The sequence below is a fragment of the Sciurus carolinensis genome, chromosome 15, assembly GCF_902686445.1.
Source record: "Sciurus carolinensis chromosome 15, mSciCar1.2, whole genome shotgun sequence".
In the NCBI taxonomy this organism is placed as follows: domain Eukaryota; kingdom Metazoa; phylum Chordata; class Mammalia; order Rodentia; family Sciuridae; genus Sciurus; species Sciurus carolinensis.
Genome location: NC_062227.1, coordinates 45,814,005 through 45,833,521, shown reverse-complemented (window position 1 = coordinate 45,833,521; position 19,517 = coordinate 45,814,005). Strand labels below are relative to the sequence as shown.

Here is a 19,517-nt window from a genome sequence, read left to right as displayed (position 1 = left end):
AGAACACCCAGTGTGGCAAAAAGAACTTTTGACTAGAATGAGCTGGTTTGGGCTCCTTTCTGATAGTTTCTCTCAGCACTAAATTAGCAGGAAATTAGGGACTCTGCTCTACCACTATGTTACTATGTGTTCATCAAGTAAGTATCATTTTTTTCAAATATCACATACTGACAGTTTCCATCAGGTAAATATTATGAGGTGGTTGTGATCAAAGAAAAGTTCATGAGAATGTCCTTCACCCTCAGCAACTTGGAAAGCTACTAGGGAAGAAAGCACTAGCATATACATCTTCCATCAGGAAGGCTGCACCAGCCTCCTGTCATACTTCCCCTGGGGGGAGGGTACTGGTGGGGACTACTACTTCAAGGACAGATGGAAGGACACTGGCCCCTGGTGGGCTTACTAGATCAAGAAGAAAGCAGCATACTCAAAATTTTAGTTTCGTACTACATTTATTTAGAGATTATTAAAGAGGCCTCATAAAGCAGCATTGTGCCTGACCAAGTCTTCACTTTGCATAAATGAGGAGCTAATAGATTTTTCAAGGCAGTTTTTCATAAAAACTTACATAAATATCCCTTATCTGAAATGCTTGGGACCAGACATGTTTTCAATTTGGGCTTTTTTGTTTTTGGATTTTGAAATATTTGCATGGACTTTACCAACTGACACTCAAGAAGTTTCAGATTTTGAATTAGGAATGCTCAGCTTGTACTCTTGTGTCCTCAGCTTTCAACCCCCAGCGCCCACTAAAGAGCAGAAATAGCATTGCTCCTTTGAATTGTGACCTTCTCTCCCAATTTTGCCTTCCAGCAATGGTTCAGCATGTATAAACCTATCACCTACAACACAGACCTGCTCACGGAAGAAACTGACTCCTTTGTGAACAAGCTGGATCCTAGCAAAGTGTTTAAGAGCAAGAACAAGCCCTTAATCCCAAAAAAGAAAGGGGCTGCTGTGCAACCTGCAGGTGGCCAGAAAGGGCCATCGGGTCCTTCCACCTCTAAACCCTCCTCTGGACCTGGAAACCCTGTCCGGAAGTGAGCACCCCCACCACCAGCTCTCCAGCAGCCCCACAGCAATGATTTCCATGCACAGATGGCCCCAACTTCAGATTTTGCACGTAACTGTAGGCATCTTCCCAAGTGACCAGAATCCCAGCCATTTTATTCCCACTAATGTTAGCCAAGGATTGGAAGGGCATCCTGAATTCTTATCCCCAAGAGTTCTTCACAGTGGGTTTTGCCAGCCCCTGACTCTAAAAGCTGTGAATTTCAGATCTTTAAGGGACCAGTGAAGTCTATTGAGAGCTTTCCTCAACCTCAATCCCTTAGCTAAAAAAGGCCTCCAAAGAAATCCCTGGTTTTGAGCCTTGAAGCATTAGAACTTCACTGTTCAGTCAGTAGCCACTAGTCACATGGTCACATGTGGCTACGAAAACGTATATGAAAAATCCATACCCTCAGTTGCATTAACCACATTTCAAGTATTCACATGGCTGCTAGGTTCAGTAATGGACAGTAGAGAGATATGGAACATTTTCTTTGCAGAAAGTTCTTTGGGACAGCACTGCAGTAGAATATTTTTCTACTCAGATTAGTTCATTTCTGTTGTTGATACTTAAATTTGATGCTTGCAATATTTCATAAAAACTGTTGAAGATACAATTGTATGTTCTTTATGAACACATTTCACTCTGTTCATTTTCCTTTAGTTTCTTAAAGTTTTTGCTTTCCATTTTATGCTGTTTACACATTTGCCAAAAAAAATTTTTGGGGGGGTGGGGGATGTACTCCTATACTTTATTCTAAATTTTTAAAAGCAAAAACTCCCAGGCATCATGTTGGAAAACTCTTCATAGAGTGTTAATGAAACTAGTTAATATTAAGAGCAGCTTTCTATCTGCTGTAACTTGTCTAGCCCCACCCTGGTTGGTCCCTGGCCATACTTGAGACGGGAAGTCCTTTAGAATATGGTGGAGTTCCAAGAGTTACCTTGCAAGTTTCCTATAATTCAGAAATCATTTTCCCCTAGACACATAGGGGTATTAGACCTCCAGTCAGACCACATGTGCCTAAGAGTTGACACAACATAAACCTGGTTTATGTGTATACATACATCTAGTGGAATTTCTACAGTGTTGTTCAGGTTTTCAATTAAGAATGTTTCCTCACCTTGCAGCCCTGACATTGGGCACAAGCAAACCTTCACTCTGATTCCCAACAGGGAAATTCAGGAGTCACCTACCACACCAAACCCCAGGGTACTTGAGTAGCCAAAGTTTTTGCCCTGAAATCCCAGAGGTTGGAGAATGACAATTCCGAGGCGTGAGGGGCAATTCTGTACACTGCAGTCCTGACTGGCTTTCTCATTTTTCCTGACTTTTCTTCTGCAGTGATTATCTAGACTCTCTTCCATTGAGGCCTCAACCTGTTAATCAGTCTGGGGCTCTTCTCTTCCATGGCCCACCAGGGAACTAAAAGAAGTCCCCACAATTGCCCACCTGCACTTCTGTTCTGACACCACTTTGAGTATTACAAAGTTTTAAAATTTGTGTTTTGATTGCTGATTATAGTGATAGACATGAAAAAGGCTTTCAGTCCCCTAGGGAAGCAAGGTGAAGAGTTGGCTTTCAAGGATCATGGCAAGCTCTACCTGGGTGCTTCACCATTTTTGTAATGGTTCTAAGTCTTGAAATACTAGTGTTCAAAAGTCTTTGGAGGGCTAGGGATATGGCTCAGTGGTCGAGCACTTGCGTAGCATGCACAAGGCCCTAGTTCCATCCCCAACACTGCCTCCCCCAAAAGAAAACAATGTGTTTGGGAATATACACTGAGCTTCATATTAACAGCATACTCAGTTGCTTTAAATATGCCAGTACTACAGGCTCTCCTGTTCACTTCTAATGGAAAATGTTTAAAATAGCACCTCTAGCCTTTTCAGATCCACAGCTAAACATTTATAATGCAGCCTGGTCATTTAATTGTTTTTGTGGGGTTTTTTTGTTTTGTTCTGTTTTTTTGTTTTTTTGTTTTTTAACACTGACATGCCTGTGTCATATTTTCCCTAATTTAAATGTTTTGCCCCTTTTAAATTAATTGTTTAGGTTATTACATTTTGAGCATTTGTAAATGTGCAACAATTCAAGGGAGATCCGACAGCACCAGTTCAGCATTTGACTGCTTCTCCAAGACAAGTCAAGGTTAGAAGGGAATTAAGAAGGCATGTCATCCTCCATTGCCACAGATGTCCTTCCTATAGTACCTGTGGAGCCCATTGGAGGACCAGTTGGGTTTTGTCCAGTTCTAGATTCCATAAGTGAAGCAACAGAGGAACCAGAAAAGCAATGGTGACCTTCAAACCAGTGACACGCAATCGATGGGAATCCTCCAGAGACTGTAAAGGAAGGCAGTTATAAAGAAAGGCTCAAGACCTGCCTCAGAAGGAAGAGTGATGAAAAAGCAGGGCTGGTTGCATAGTATGCAGGACCCAGTACAAAATGATGTGGACCTCTTGTTCAAAACTCAAAAACTTCCCTTAAAGTTACTAAAATGTGCTTTTCCTTTCTTCCATAGTCTCCACAAGCTTGTTGTGATCTTTTCTATTTGCTACTTAATACTGTTATAAAGAAAATTAAAAATTTTAAATTAGCATGCTTTTTAACCGTTTTTATATTGTACATTTTAATTGCAAATACAAAAGCATTTAACTCATGCAGAATCACCAGAATTATACAATTTGTATTTCATAGCTTATGTATACATACTATGCAGATGTATTTTGTTCTTACCAAAATAGTGGGAAAATTGCACAAAACTCAGCATTTCCCTTGATATGTGCACATTTTAACATACTCTACTTCTAACTTACTGATGTGTAAAGAACTGAAAAAAGGAAGTATGGACTGCTTTCTGTTTTCCTGTTCTTCTGTGTCATCCTTTTCAGCATGAGTAGTTAGCTAATACAGGGAAACAACATGAGAAAGAGTGGATTTGGTAGGGTTTTCCTTGGTTATTCATGTTTCTTAGAGCACCGTTGCCTGCCATCTGTGTTTTAGCAAGTCTGGTTCAAATGGAAAACATGATTTGGAGCTCTCAGTGCTCTGTATTCAGTTACAGACATACTTACCTTTCACCACTTTCATTCTGAGGTCTGCCACACTGTGGATCCTCTGGAATCCTGTACTCTCAGGGCACATGGATGTGTGCATGAGGCACCAAGGAATGGTGGACACACGCATCCCTTGTTGCATCAGACTTCACTTACGGAACACAAAGTCAAGGATAAAATAAAGAGATTTCAAGTCAATCACAGAAGAGCAGTAGAACAAATGTGAGGTCCTTCCGAGTGTGGGTCCTTGTGTCACTGCACAGGTCACCTGCCTGTGAAGCTGCCCTAGTGAAAGAAGAGGGCACTTCTGGCAAAAGACTTGACAACATGGAGAGTGAATTTGTTAAATGGGGAAAACAACCTTGAGATTTTGGTTTTGAAACTAAAGCAATTAAAATGGGAATGTACTCTATAAGAAATCAATTACCTAGGAAAAAGACACTATGCTGGAGTTACAAAATAAAAATGAATGGCAGAATGCCTCAGGATACATTAAGTGGCATGTCATCATGCTGCCTTGCAGGGAGGTAAATAAGCCATGGATATGAATGAAAAAGGTCAGCTTGTGCATGACACCCAGTAGAATCTCTCTCTCCCAGCTATGCCCTCCAAACTTTTCCAAATGGGTACCAATGTCACTGGAGTCATGTGTAAAAAGTAAGATTCCCAGATCCCACTTCACACCTACTAAATCAAAATTTCCAGGCATCAAGATTTTTAATCAACTGATGGCAATAATGCTAAGTCTGAAACTTGCTGGGTGGTTTTGCTTGTATTGCATGGAGAATCCAGTAACACGTATAAAAATGACTGGAATAGAAGGGACCAATGATCCTTTATAAGTTGCATAATGTATTGTTTTCTAAATTTTGTATTATAGAGAATGGCAAACATTTACAAAGATAAATAGTATATTATACCCTATCTCCAAAAGCCACTTTCAACAAATCATGACCATGTTTTGTGTATGCCTCTATTTACTCCTCCAATTTTAATTGATTTTTAAATAATTCCAGTTTGTCAGTTTTCAATCTATGTTTTAGGTTTTAACAGTTGTTCTAGGGATTATAAGTTCCTTTTTCCGTCAAATTCAGTAGCCATTCACACATGGAATCCCTGGCAGCATTATTTGTCAATATAACTCGGTCCTTCTCTTACAGTTTGTTGGACCCTGGGTGGGTAACAATCCACATTAACTGTGTTTTTCTTTGGGATCCTGTGATAAATTTTTTTTTGGACTAAGCCAACTCTGGCTAGATTGTTTTTCCATCTGAGCATTCTCTTGTTAACATACAGCCTCCATTATGGTGTTAATTGTGATTATTAAAAGAGCTAGAACATAGATGAAAACTCAGAAGTTTTACCCCATTCTTTGTAATGTGATCCCAACTTTGTTTCCTACTATTAACTTTCTGTGTGACCTAGCCAACTCTACCCTCCTTTTCCTTCCAAAATTCTACCTTATGTTGTGCTCATGTATCAATATGCAACAATGGATTCCACCGTTATTGGTAATTACAATGCACCAAGTTAAAAAAATGAAGGGGAAAAAACGCTAGCTTGGTCCTCCTGTGCCTATACACCAGTGGTTGTCCCCAAAGGTCTAGCCCAGTCTGTGTTCACCTCAGAGCACCATGAAGCCCTACCCCATGAGGAGGGCCCTTTTTGAGATGGAGTGCTTCATGTCAGTACCACTCAGTGAATGTTTAGTCACCTTACCTGTCTCTTCTGTATCTTCCAGTGGTTGTTGAGATGAAGACTTGTACTACTCTGGAAAGCCATCCTACTTGGTGTGGAGTCCTATCAACCATTAATAGAGTAAACCTGAATCAAGCATTCAAATTTTTGTGCAAAATCAAGAGCTGCATTGTACTTAAGGATAGAACAATAGAAACAGACAACCAAGCAAAATTAATGGAGAAAATGGCCAGAATAAAATATATTACCAATGTTCTGAATATTTTGACATCCAAATGTCTTATAGACTGCTTCTTGCCATGCTCATTCACTGGCAGTGGCTCAAAAATCTTTTTATCAGTATATCTTGTAGTCTTGGAAATAGCATCTTTAATTACACATCTCTATGCTGCCTACAGAACCTAGCACCCAGGCCTTGACCAGTCCTACCTTTGATAGAGGTAGCAAGTAGAATGAAGACCATCTACCCAGATGTTGTCAATATCCAACCAGTCATTCTCACATGGATAAAATCTGTTGTGAGCAGGCCTTCCAGACAACAAGGGTAAAAGCAGTGAAGACTAACCAAAGGGTGACGAAGGATACAAGCAACCAGGCTCACCCATGGTTCAGTCTCACCCAATTCACTCTGTGCCATGAAGCATAGCTGACTATGACTATCCAACATGGCAGCTGTCTTAAGAGTTCTAAAAGAACAAAAAATAACCAGTAACTAGTGAGACAAGCAGGATATATCACTTCCTTCTTATGTCCTTAGGGAAAGGTCCTCAGTACCTCATGCTCAATATTTTTAAATGCAAAATGATAACAGAATGGCTGAGTTCTACTAAATAAATATATATGAAGTACTCTAAGAGATGCTTTCAATAATATTTTTAAAAGTTTAAAAATCAAAGTTCACTTTCCCTCCGAATTGCCTAGCAAACAGAACTCATTTTTCTACCAAATAACCATCTTTTTTGACACAATTGATGATGTATTTTAATATATATCTTCACTGCAATTGCAAAGACATTTCATGCCTTAGGCAATTCTGTTTTTTTACTTGTCTCTGATAAAATTATTTCTGATCAAAACAAAACAAGAAATGGCTTCAGAATGGTTGATAAATTAATATTTTATTTGGTAATTGCCTCCCATGGCTCCCAGTAAGTTCCCAGCTGTTTCCCCAGTCTTGCACACAGTTACCTTTATAACAGGCCCTCAACATGTATTCATTGTGGTTATATAGTTTCCTGTGGCTGTCATAACAAATTTCTAGGGCATACCCAGACTATCCAGGATGATCTCAGATTAAGGTCCTCAACTGAATCACATATACAAACTCTTCTCCTTACAAAGGAACATTTGTAGACTCCAGGAATTAGGGCCTTTGGGTGGCCGCTGTTCAACACATTACAGTAGCATTTGGTGGTATACCATACCATGGCCATGAACACAAATAGTGGGTTTGGGAACCACAGATGATATGAAGCCTACCAAAAATCAGTGGCTGAAAACCAAGTGTTCTATTCCTGGCCCTTGCTTTTCTGCACTATGTTCAGTGATAAACATGGAAGAAAAATAAAGTGGGTCTTCAGCCCTCCAAGGCCCTGTGAACTTTCCTCTCCATTCCCAAATCCCTTAAAGTTATTTAAAACAGAAAAGAAAAAATCCAAAAGAATCAGACCCAAGAGTATTCAACAACAACAAACTGTTTTGCTTTTTTTATTTTACCACAGCATCCATATCTATACTAATGACCAGAAAAATTAGCAATAGCATCTTGCAAGTGTAAGTTACCATTTGCTTTGATGCCTCTCAATGGTCTTTTAGGGGAACTCAATATCTTGAATTAAAACTAATAGAGGCAACCAGACTAAGTGACAACAAGGAGAGAAGAAATAAATAACGGAAAAAAAATCCTCCACTTTCATTAAAAACTACTTAACAAGCTTAAAAATACAGACTGATTTTTCATCCAGGCTCATCTATGCTCCCCCTTTTTTTAAATGGCTCTATTCCCTCAGTAGAACTGAACAATCCAATGGGAAGAGAAATGATATAGAAGAGAAGGTTCTAGAGCTACCCTGCAAGCAGGGCTCACAAGGACTCTCCCTGGGTGCATTCTGAATACCCTGTGACACCAACAGCACCTCTGGGTTCACTTCCTATAGCGTGTCTGTCATGCCACTGAGTCAATAGCATTTTCTGGGTGAAGGAAAGAGAGGTGCTGGCAAGAAGTGGTCTAAGATTATTGGGCATGAAAAATGTTAACTAAGGAACTCAGCTTTTTCTTCTGGATTTCAAAGGGAAGGAACAGATCAGGCATCACTGAATATTATATACAGCATGAGAAAGGCTTTGCACAAACATGTCCTACCTAGTTGATCAGTTCATTGATAGTATGAAAGTTACCAGTACAGAACTGTAGACTATCATGCTAAGTGAAACAAACCAATCCCAAAAAACCAAAGACCAAATGTTCTTTCTGATATATGGATGCTGACTCAATAGGCAGGAGGGAGGAAGGAGTGGAGGTTCACTGGATTGGACAGGGAGGAGTTGCAGGGTAAGGGAGCAGGGATGGGAATGGGAAAAACAGTAGAACGAATCAGACATAACTTTCCTGTGTTCATATATGAATACATGACCAGTGCAACTCCACATCATGTACAACCACAAAATGGGTTGATATGTCAAAATATAATCTACTATTATATATAACTAAAAAGAATTTAAAAAAATTTTTTAATGTTACCAATAATAAAATGAAGTCACTTTATGTCTAACACTAATAATATGGAGCCCGGAAGCCATGAAAGAGGGACACTTTCACACTATGCCTACACAAAAAAGAAGAAAAAACCCACAGGAAAATTTTTCTAAGCCACAGCTTGCTACATGGATCATACACAAGGACAGCTAGTCCACAAAGACGGCCACACAAAGACAACTATCCACCAGCATAAGAACACCTTCCTGACAGCCTCCACTAATGAACTGATGTCAACACCTGTGAAAAGATGTCACCAGTAAGTATACTTCTCTCTTCTGTCTTTACGAGCTTCCCCTCACCCCAACTTCCTCAAATGGGCCTAGAAGAGCACCTATAGCTCACCATGACACCATAGAGATTGCAATACCCCTGTTATTCCTGAATAAGCTGTCCTGGAGAGCCACTCTGTCATTTATTTTAGATTAACAATACTGATTAATAACCAGTTCTGTATTGGTGAATTAGTTTGGTTTTGCCAGGGTCTCAAAAACACCATCTTTAGTCTCTGACTCCTACCCCAGGAAAGAAAAAAGGAAACCCCCCACACACACACACACACCTTGTGACTCAGTGGCTTCCAAACTCATCTTCATATTAGAACCCAAGGGAAGGAGATGAAACTTTTTAAACATTCCAAAGTTCAGGTCACCCTCCAAACCAACTAAATTGCAATCTCTGGTGGAGTCACCAAGATGGTAGTTCTCATGCACCCAGATGAGTCCAACCTAGAGATGAGGGTGGCAGCCTCTGCCCTATGTTACTTCCACTGCAGTGAGTTTTCCAAATGTCATTCCCAATAAAAGGGACCCTCTTTGCTAGCTGTACACAAGAAATTAGTGAATTTTGCTTCTTCTGAAAAGTTTTGATTCCTAAATTGAACATTAGATTTATTCAGTCACTTCCTTCTGAATGCGACCTTCTCTTCTAAAATAAAAATTCTCAGAACTACAAGGGCATCAAAGTATTTGTTCACTAAACAGTGACAAAAACACACTTTCTTCTGTTTATACATCACTATCCCAATGTGATAGTTTTCCATGTCTGTATTCAGTGCCAAGGTAACAAGCAGATGCCCTCACAAATCACTAAACCAGGTGTGCAATATTATAAATTATTTAGAGCTCTAAGGAAATGAATATTAACAACTAGGTATCCTTTGCAACACAGTGATTAAATAAACTCAATGGTCTATAATCTACAAACTTATAGTTCCAGGCTCTCCTGGGGTGCTTCCATCCACCAGGTATGATTTCACAAATGCCTGCCTGAAAAAGCTCTCTCCATCAGTGGTGACAGTTACAGGGGCCTATGATGTGAATATATTATCTTTGACTTCTTAGGCAATACTACTGCAAGTTGTCTATAAATCACATATTCCAGATGCAGAGGTACAGACATTTTGAAGGTGAAGTATAGGTGGAATAATCTTCCAACCTCTCAAAATACCAACTGCAATGACTTACCTTTCCCTGGCTTTGGAGTCAGAGGTTCTTTGTAGGGAACCATGTGACCCTGGGTCAAGGCGCTCCCGTGGAGGTCTCAACCACTTCTTGGGTGCCAGGCCTCCAGTGTTGCTCTGCAATTGCTGAGAGCTCTTCACATGCCTTCCCCTCTGGACACCTTAGGTCTCGATCACCTTGAGAGCCAAGTAACAAATGTGTGATTCTGTTCTCTGTAGATAGAGCTTTAAATTTCCACTTCAATTTGGTGACTTAGTAAATTTTCTGAGACAATTTTTTTTTTATAAAAAAGGCAAGAAAGTGAGTTGCAAAAGAGTTCAGATGTGTAAAAAGCCACTCTCAAGTAGCTCTGGCATCATAACAAACCCTCGAACCTCACGTAAAGTGATATGTATTTGGTTAATAGCAGCTAATACATCCTAGAACAAACACTGTGCCTACGTAATTAAAATAGGAGTGCCCAAGAACACATTGCTGGTGCTACTCACTCTGTCAATGAAATGTTACCCAAAGGATTTGAAGGTCATTCCAAGCAAGGGTCCTGATGAAACCAAAAAGAGGCGAACCTTCATAGGGCCCTACACCCAGGACAAGGAAAGTTTCTCATTTTGGCATTAAACTCTATTTATTTAGTATTTGAAACATGGTGTACATTTATGAATTTGTATAAACATTTAGTACATCTAAAATCCACAACTGGTAAACAATCTGTGCTTTCTTCTGTGTACAAGGTTGGAGTTTACATCTGGATATTTTGGTGTTGTGGAGAATCAGTCTGTGAATCTAATCAGATTGCCTCATATTACCATAATAACTGTGACAGGAGTGATCTGCTCCTTAAAAGGGCTGTTTCTTGCCCAGAAAAGGTGTCACACTTTGGAACTAATAAACCAGGTGTCAAGGAAACAAGAGAAACATGGCTGACATGAGGAGGAAAGTTCGTGCAGGAGATTCCTGGAGATCCACATCAATGCACAGCAGGCAACTGAAGCCACGTGGTGACACCTAGTCTCCTCAGCTCCCCCACCAGAGGGGTTCTGTCCAGCAGGAGCTGGTCCTGTTCTCTGCTCAGCATACTTCTGAGGGTGCCCATGAGGGTCACAGCTGCAGCTCAGAGGTGCCAACCAGGCCCAGGGCTCTGGCTTCTTCTGGAGTCAGGCCGCTCTTCAGGGTCCTTCGCACTGCAGTGGCCCCCCACAGGTCACAGCGAAAGAGACAAGAAGAGAAGGAGGTGTTATCAGCAAGACATACAGCAAGCAGTCAGTACACCAGTCTCTCCTCTCCCCAGATATCTCCAGGGAAGCCCAGGGATGCTCCACACCACCCTGCTGTTACTCCAGTACCCAGGGTAGAAAAAGTCTTGGGGCTACAACAGGGTGAGCTGAAGCTGGTGCTGTCCAGAAGGGCAAGGAGCATGGACGGGGGCTGATGGAGAGGGGACAAAGGAGGTAGCTCTCTTACTGGGTTTCTGAGAAATGGGTGCAAACTACACAAGTGCTCATGGCAAGTGAAGAGCTCAGTCTCTGCCCAGCACACAAAGTGTAACAGAGCTTGAGAAGTAATCACAGAGCCCAGGAATGCATGAGCACCAATGACAGAAATTAGGTAAAATAATTAGTGCATGGTGAGGGGGTCAGCAAACTTCAGCAACCCTCTGGGTCTACAGAAGGACCAAGGATAGCTGGTGACATAACGGAGAACCCATGGCTCCACAGAGCCAGGTGTTAAAAGGCCCAGGGCAGCGAACAGAACAAGTTTCTCCATGAATGTTATGGGTCTCGGTCTCAATTTATCAAAGGACCTTTAGGGATAATGATTAAAGTAATCAGTGGCTCTTTGCAGAATGGATGCCAAGGAGCAAACTACCAAACTTCTGGGTGGGTTTGATGGATGTTTTTTCTATTAAATAACCCAAAGCTAAGAAGGCGGTGACTATACAATCATTGGGGGTCAATGCTGGAAATTGGATGCTCATATTGAACTGACACAGCCTTTGACTGCCTTTATCTCGGCAAGATGGTTTTTCCCATTGTTTGGTATTGATCAATTTGGATGTCAGAATAAAGGCTGGATCAGGGTAAATGAGCAGGCAGCCGCCCTTCCCTAGACAAGTTCTTTCATTTGAAAGACTGACCAACTAACATTTCCCTTAATTTACAAATCATATTTGACCTACTCTATTTCTTTTAAGGTTATACAGAGTTCAGGGTGTTTATTCTATTTTCAGAAGACCTGTGTCATGGATCTATCTTTCACGCTAAATCCCAAGTCAGCCAGTCCCTAAAGTGAGAAGAACAGGCTTCTAATCAAAGTACAAAGGTAAAGCTCGCCCTTAGCGTCTTTCCCTTTCTCCTGCCAGAACAAGTTCCCCTCATTCCCTCCCCAGAAGCCAGGGTCCCACCTCATGGGAATGCAGGCAACACCTCACATTCTCTGCCTCATCAAGCCCTGGACGAAAGTTCATTTAGTTGATAGCAAAGGAACTGAAAGACCCAGACTCATGATGGAATGAACACAGGCTAAAACCTATTAATAAATGGCTTTGATCAGAAGCCAGAATCTAGTGCATTGATTAGTCAGTCAACAAATCATTTATAGAAAGTCTACTGTGTGCTCAACATTTAAAGAATTGAAACTCTCATGGAAGACTCACAGAAATCAAGTATGGATTCTTCAAAAGACACAAGGATCTGTGGTGAGGGGTACCCCAAAATCATGCCACTCTGTTTCCAAGCCTAGCTTTGGGCCCCAGACCTACCTATCTGCAGCGATTCCCATACTCACTCAACCTCTCCAACTGGCCCCTTGAACTCAACCAGACCAAATGTTTGGCTTCAGAGTCTTGGCTGGAGGCAGACTGCATATAACTAAGTTATGGAATTTGTTCTATGGGGCAGCAATAAAAACACTAGTTTGAAATAAGTGTCTATGTTCTTTAAACACTCAAAGTGTTTGTTAAAGAAAGATCATTTTTAATAGAAGAAAATAAGATAAAATCTCTCTCATTCTCAACATGGAAAGACGGCTAAGACCTCCTCATCAAGATTCAAAACACTGCCTGAGGAAGTCCATGCTGTACTGAAGTCCAGGCACTTCAAATTCCATCAGTCATAGAAGGCAGCATAGCACAGGCACGTGCCTAGAGACTGTCATCTTTGTGTATGTAGGAATATATTCTAGGGTCAATGACTACAGAAGCCCCCACAGACAGATGGGAATTTTGCCCATGAAGGTGTTTGAAAATGTTTCTTAAACACTTTTGTTCACATATTTGCTCTAGTCCTGTGACTGTTGTGCTCAGTTCACACAAATCCTTGCATAAGGACTCTGGCACCTTTAACCCATGCAATAATCTCCTAACAGACACGGGCCTCGAGCTGGCCTATCTGCAGCAGAATTGGGGGACAGATTAAAGCTAAATGGTGCTGCCTCAGCCTTTCTGTTGTGCTTGCCCCTGTGGCCCCCGACTCAGTTTTGATGCATCAGACCACAAGGGAACCTCTCCCTTTGACCTGGCTCAGGGTCCTCTGTTGTGGGGAAAAGCCAGCATGGCTTAGTTCCTTTTGTTTACCAGATGACTCCCCCCAAAATGAGTATTCACAGAAAAATCTGCCTCATTAATGGAATCCTACTTTCTGCATACCTCCATGTCAATACTGGTAAAGTTCTCTTAGATATTAACCCCTTGGTGTAATGTAAAAGAACTTGAGAACTGACCCCGTCCACTTGAAAAGACAAATGAAAGTAATTGGCTGAAATCACTTTTGTACCCCATCATATCTAATAGGGCCTCACATACAGGAAATGTTCCTGAGCATCTACCCTGAGCCAAGTGGCTGCAGATGGAGGATCCAGGTCAGGTTCTGACAGGGAAAAGATGTAAGGAGAAATGTTTGGGCAACAGAATGTGTCCAGACTGGGAGTTGGCTCTCACTCAGAGTTTCCCAAAAGTAAAATAGTGCTCGGGGTATAAGAAATCAAGGGTGCTCATAAACAGGCTGCAGGATACGAAACTGCACGATCCAACCCTCTATAATCCTTCCATCAAATAGAGGGAATCGTCAAGTGAGCGTATCCGGCCTCTCTCCATTCTCTATTCTGCATCCCACTGAATGCTCTCCAGCCCTTCCCATGCAACTGGTTCTCATCCCTGAAATTGCTGAACAGAGAACAGACTGGATGTGTTTATCTTTGTCTGCTTTAAGGCTCTTCCACACATAGTGTGGGTCTCTTGGCTGGCACCGGCAGCAACTCTGTGCCCCAGGCACTTGTGACAGCTCTCTCAAGCCATGATGAGGGGAGTGGTTCTGAAGCAGGGTACCTCTATAGTCAGCATGCAGTGCAGGGCTGCAGGGAATCAGGAGGAAAACAAGTGTTCTTCTCTCTTCCTCCTCTCTTAGAGGTGAGGAAGTTTTTTAATCCTATAAAATGGTAACTCTTGGTTCAAAGAGTTGGATCTAAGAACCATGGGGATAGTAGTTGTCATTTACTGATTATACAGAGAAATCTGATCACATACACAGTAAGTGGTGGAGAAGGGTTTGAGCGAGGACATTTGGATCATAGCCACACTGTCTTTCGTATTGATGAGGAGTTGACAACTTTAGTTCGAAATGATAGAAGTTCATTTCTGATCTTTCACCTTGGGATCACTGGCAGATTTTTTTTTTTTTTTTTTCATATAATGTTGAACAGGATTTGAAAATAAGTTTTGGGGTTTTTTTTAACTCTTAAGATCCTGAAGATTTTATACTTACTATCTGGGAGAGCAGTGTGCTAGGATCATAGGTACTGTATAGAAGTTCAAGATGCCTTAAATGATTGGGCGCAATGGCGCACATCTGTAATCCCAGCTACTTAGTAGGCTGAGACAGGAGGCTCTCTCCAAGCTCCCATATGAAACAAAACATTGACCTTTGACTTTCTGAATCTGGCTTATTTCACTTAGCATGATGTTCTCCAGTTTCATACATCTACTAGCAAATGACAGAATTCATTCTTATTTATGGTGAAGTGAAATTCCATTATGTATATATACCACATTTTCTTTATCCATTTTTTTTTTTTTTTTTTTTTTTGCGGTGCTGGGGATTGAACCCAGGGCCTGTGCTTGCAAGGCAAGAACTCTACCAACTGAGCTATCTCCCCAACCCTTCTTTATCTATTCTTATGTTGACAGATAACCTGGGTTGGTTCCATAACTTGGTTATTGTGAACTGCACTCCTACAAACATTGGAATGTGTGTATTACTATAGTATGCTGATTTTAGATCTTTTGAATAAATACCAAGGAGTGGGATAGCTGGGTCATATGGTGATTCCATTTCTAGTCTTTTGAGAATCTTCATTCTGCTTTTCAAAGTGGTTGTATCAATCTGAAGCCCCACCAACAATGCAAGAGCGTACTTTTTTCCACACATGCTATAAGCATTTATTGTTACTTGTTATTGATGATTGCCATTTTAACTGGAGATGAAATCTGTGTAGTTTTAATTTACATTTCCATGATTATTAAGGATATTGAACATTTTTCATGTATTTGTTAGTCATCTGTAGTTCTTCTTTTGAGAAGTGTCTATTTAGACCTTTTGCCCATTGGGTGGTTATTATGTTTAGGTGTTGAAATTTGAGTTCTTTATTCTGAATATTAATCCCCTATTGGAAGAAGAGCTAGCAAAGATTTTCTTCAAAGCTTTTCTTACTTTTGTTTCCTTTGCTGTACAGAAGATTTTTACTTTATGGGATCCCATTTATTGTTTCTCAGTTTTATTTCTTGAGCTTTAGAAAGTTAGTACCTGCACTAATATATTGGAGTGTTTTCCCTACTCTTCTTCTAGCAGTTGCAGTGTTTCTGGTCTAATTTCTAGGTCTTTGATCCACTTTAATTTTTGTGCAGAATGAGAGAGAGAGGGACTGTTTTAGTCAGCTTTTTTTCACTGCTGTGACCAAAAGAACTGACAAGAACAATTTTAGAGGAGGAAATTTATTTGGCACTCATGGTTTCAGGGTGTCAGTCCACAACTGACTGACTCCATTGCTCTGGGCTTGAAGTAAGGCAGAAATCATTGCAGAAGGGTGTGGCAGAGGAAAGTAGTTCAGGACATGGTGATAAGGAAGAAGAGACTCCCCTCATCACAAATATATACCCCAAAGGCGCAACCTCAATGATCCAACTATGCCAGTCACACCCCACCTACCCACAGTTACCACCCAGTTAATCCCTGTTAGCAGCTCAACACACTGATTAGATTAGGCTCTCATAAACCAATCACTTCCATTGTCTCACATATGAACTTTTGGGGGACACCTCACCATCTAAACCATAACAGGAATCTAGTTTCTTCTACATATAGATATCAAATTTGCTCCATTTGTTTAAAAGGCTATCTTTTCTCCAACATATATTTTTGGCACCTTTGTTAAGGATCAGATGACTGTATTTATGTGAATTTGTCTGTGTTTATAGTAATACCAGGCTGTTTTGTTACCATAGCTCTGTAGTATAACTTGAGATAAGGTATTTGATGTCTCCAGCATTGCTTTTCTTACTCAGGAGTGCTTTGGTTCTTCTGGGTCTTTATTCTCTATAAATTTTAGGACTTTTGTTGTGTTCTGTAAAGAATATCACTAGTATTTCAACAAGGATTACATTGAAACTGTAGATTGCTTTTTAGTAATATGGCCATTTTGACAATTTAATTCTGCCTATCCATGAACACGTGAGATCTTTCCATCTTCTAAGATCTTCAGTTTCTTCCGTGTTCTATAATTTTAACTGTAGAGGTCTCTCTTAACTCCTTGGTGAGATTTATTACCACATTTTTTCGGGGGGTAGGTTTGTGAATGGAATTGTTTTTCTCATTTCTTTTTCAGCACATTCATTATTGGTGTTATAGGAAAGCTCTTAATTTTCATATGTTGATCTTGTATCCTACTACTTTGTTGCATTTGCTTATCAGCTCTAGGTTTTTAGTGGAATTTTTGAGGTCTTCTAAGTATAGGATCATGTCATCTACAAACAGATAATATCTTATTTTCCTGTTTGTCCCCCTTTAATTTTCTTCTCTGACCTGATTGTTCTGATTAGAGTTTAAAGAACTCTATTGAATAGAAGTGGTGAAAGTGGACATTCTGCCAATATTAATTTCTTAATTTTTAAAAGATTTCTTAATTTTGATAAATTGTCCTATGGTCATGCAAGATGTTGTATTAGGGGCAGTTGAGTAAAGGATGCAAGGTAATTCTCTGTACTATTTTTGTAACTTCTCTGTATATCTAAAAACTCTCAAAAAGTTAAAACCAACCTGGAACAACAACAAAGCAGAGGTTCCCAGACCTATGCAACTTAATCTCAACTTCTTGTACTCCAGACCCAGTGACCAAGGGTCTCTGGGAGAGGCCCACAGCACTGCATTTGTACCTTCCCCCGGTGACCCTAACTTAATCACTGCCCTCAGACTGAAACAGGGGAAAGGCAGGGCCCTCAGGAAAGTGCTTTGTGGTGATGGGGTTGAAGTCTCCCGGTTCCACGTAACACAACATGATGTCCACTCATGCTGAGACAGCTCAGAAACATTCATCCATCAAGCACTTTCTGTGGTCACTGGCCTGGCCATGTAGCAGAGCCCCCTACAATGACACATTCTTCTGACTGGTTACATTAGCATCCATACTTCTTGTGAATCTCTGGTTTCTAAGCAGGAACTGAACAGAAAGTAATCAATGAAAACACAAAAGCCCGCTACCACCCATGAGTCATGTAATGGAGGGAGGAGTGGAGCAGAGCTGGGCTTGGGAGGAAAGAAAGAAAAGTTCTCAAAACTGTTTTCTGGGAGAACCCACATCAATACATAAGGAGGAAGGGTGGCTCAGGAATCCACAGGCTCAGGATTTTCAGCAATATTTCAAGTTCTGGGCCAGATAAAACTGCCCTATCCTGCTTTTCAGACTAAGTCAAACTCATCAGCTCTCTGTCTGGATGAATTAACAATACTAGCCAAGAACTATGCCAACACGGTAGCCTTTGTGTGCCCAGGTGCAAAGCCACTACCCCAGCACATTCGGGGCAGTGAAGATAGGTCTGGTCTACTTAGAGCAAGTGAGGTGAGGTAGACAGTGTGGGGCATGGGTGAGAGAGCAGAGTGACCACTGAGGAGGTATGACTGTGTGCACTGCCACTCAGAAACACCTGCAGGCAGCTTCAGATTCCCACCAGCATAAGGTCTGTTGAACAACAGCACAACAGAACCTAGATGGGAGGAAGGGTTTGAGAGAGGGAGGTGGGAACTTGTCACAAGCAACTAACAACCATACTTGGGGCTGGCACTACTGCCTTCAGTGTATCCAAGAAAAGCCCACAGTTCTGTGAGTTGAATGTACATGTGAAATTCTGAGCATAAAAATAGATTTTATTGGAATCTGGTGGCAAAGACAATGAAAGACTGTGGCACCCCATCAGGAAGGTACTGGGTGCTTTCCAGAGCACCCTTAAAGGAACCCTCTCTTGCACCCTCAGAACAGCTCTAGGAGCCAGGAAAGACAGATTCCTCTTTCACTGCTCCTCCCTCCTTCTGAACCTGCACTCTGGGCCAAATGGGTTTCTGGCATCTGGACAGACATGGCAGAGGACTGAAAGACCAGCCTCTTCTTTTGGTGTGCCAGTTCCTTGTTTAGGAGGGTGATTTATCTGAAAATGAAACAATCAGAGAGCTATTGAGTGCAGTGAAGCACTTCAAACTCTCCCCAGATCCATTTCCCTAACCTCAAGGGTTCCACCGGAGCCCAGCTTCCTGACATTTTGCCATGTTGGAGTCCTGGCCCCTGGCCCAGTCCTGCTCTGGAGCCCAGGCTGTCCTCCAGCTCCCCACCTGGGTTCATGGAGATCTTCGGAACTCTCTAGGATTGCTCCATTTATCCTTCTGTCCTGTATACATTGAGTAGGTGCCCTCAGTTGCATGAGGGGTCGGTCCATCTTTAATGAGTTCTAAAAATCATGAAGTGCTGAGTAAATTCTAATGATTTTGTTGAGAAGAATCTGATTGAGAAACTCTGTCTCTTCTAACATCTTTATTTTGCTCCAAGAACATTAATTAAAAAAACTCTCTGGCCTATTGCCATGTTAACTTCCCCTGTGAAAGAACATATAATTGGTTCAGGGTAAGTAAGAAGAACTATTTAAATAAAACACAGGGAGACTTTCCTTAATGGGATTAGTTTTTTAAAAATCCCTGGATATTTTCAAATACCACCTTGGAAAGTAAGAACAAGTGAATTATGTTGTGTACTGATCTAGTCCAGGGCTGAATCTAATGTTTTGTCAATCATGTCTTCTGTTTTCTCTAAAATAGATTCAACAGTATTTAAGATTCAATAATTTTCTTTCTTCTTTTTTTTTTTTTTTTTTTTTGTAGTGCTGGGGATCAAACCCAGGGCCTTGTGCTTGCAAGGCAAGCACTCTACTGACTGAGCTATCTCCCCAGCCCTCAATAATT

General features: G+C 41.0%; 2 protein-coding genes across 4 annotated transcripts in view; one reads left to right on the top strand and one right to left on the bottom strand.

Moving 5' to 3' along the window:
- The window catches only part of Tpgs2 (tubulin polyglutamylase complex subunit 2), a 44,191-nt gene extending 38,167 nt beyond the window's left edge, over window positions 1-6,024 (top strand). The window contains exons 6-7 of one of the 3 annotated variants that reach the window (XM_047526447.1): window positions 814-1,040; window positions 3,107-6,024. In XM_047526447.1, coding sequence (XP_047382403.1) covers window positions 814-1,040; window positions 3,107-3,131 — 252 coding nt within the window. In that variant the 3' untranslated portion in view covers window positions 3,132-6,024. Of the gene's footprint in view, window positions 1-813 lie in introns of all 3 variants that reach the window. The other 2 variants (XM_047526446.1, XM_047526448.1) reach the window with 2 other exon arrangements.
- A 4,587-nt stretch (window positions 6,025-10,611) lies between these two features.
- The window catches only part of Fhod3 (formin homology 2 domain containing 3), a 472,090-nt gene continuing 463,184 nt past the window's right edge, over window positions 10,612-19,517 (bottom strand). Inside the window, 1 exon segment of the mRNA XM_047526634.1 lies at window positions 10,612-11,207. Coding sequence (XP_047382590.1) covers window positions 11,125-11,207 — 83 coding nt within the window. The 3' untranslated portion in view covers window positions 10,612-11,124.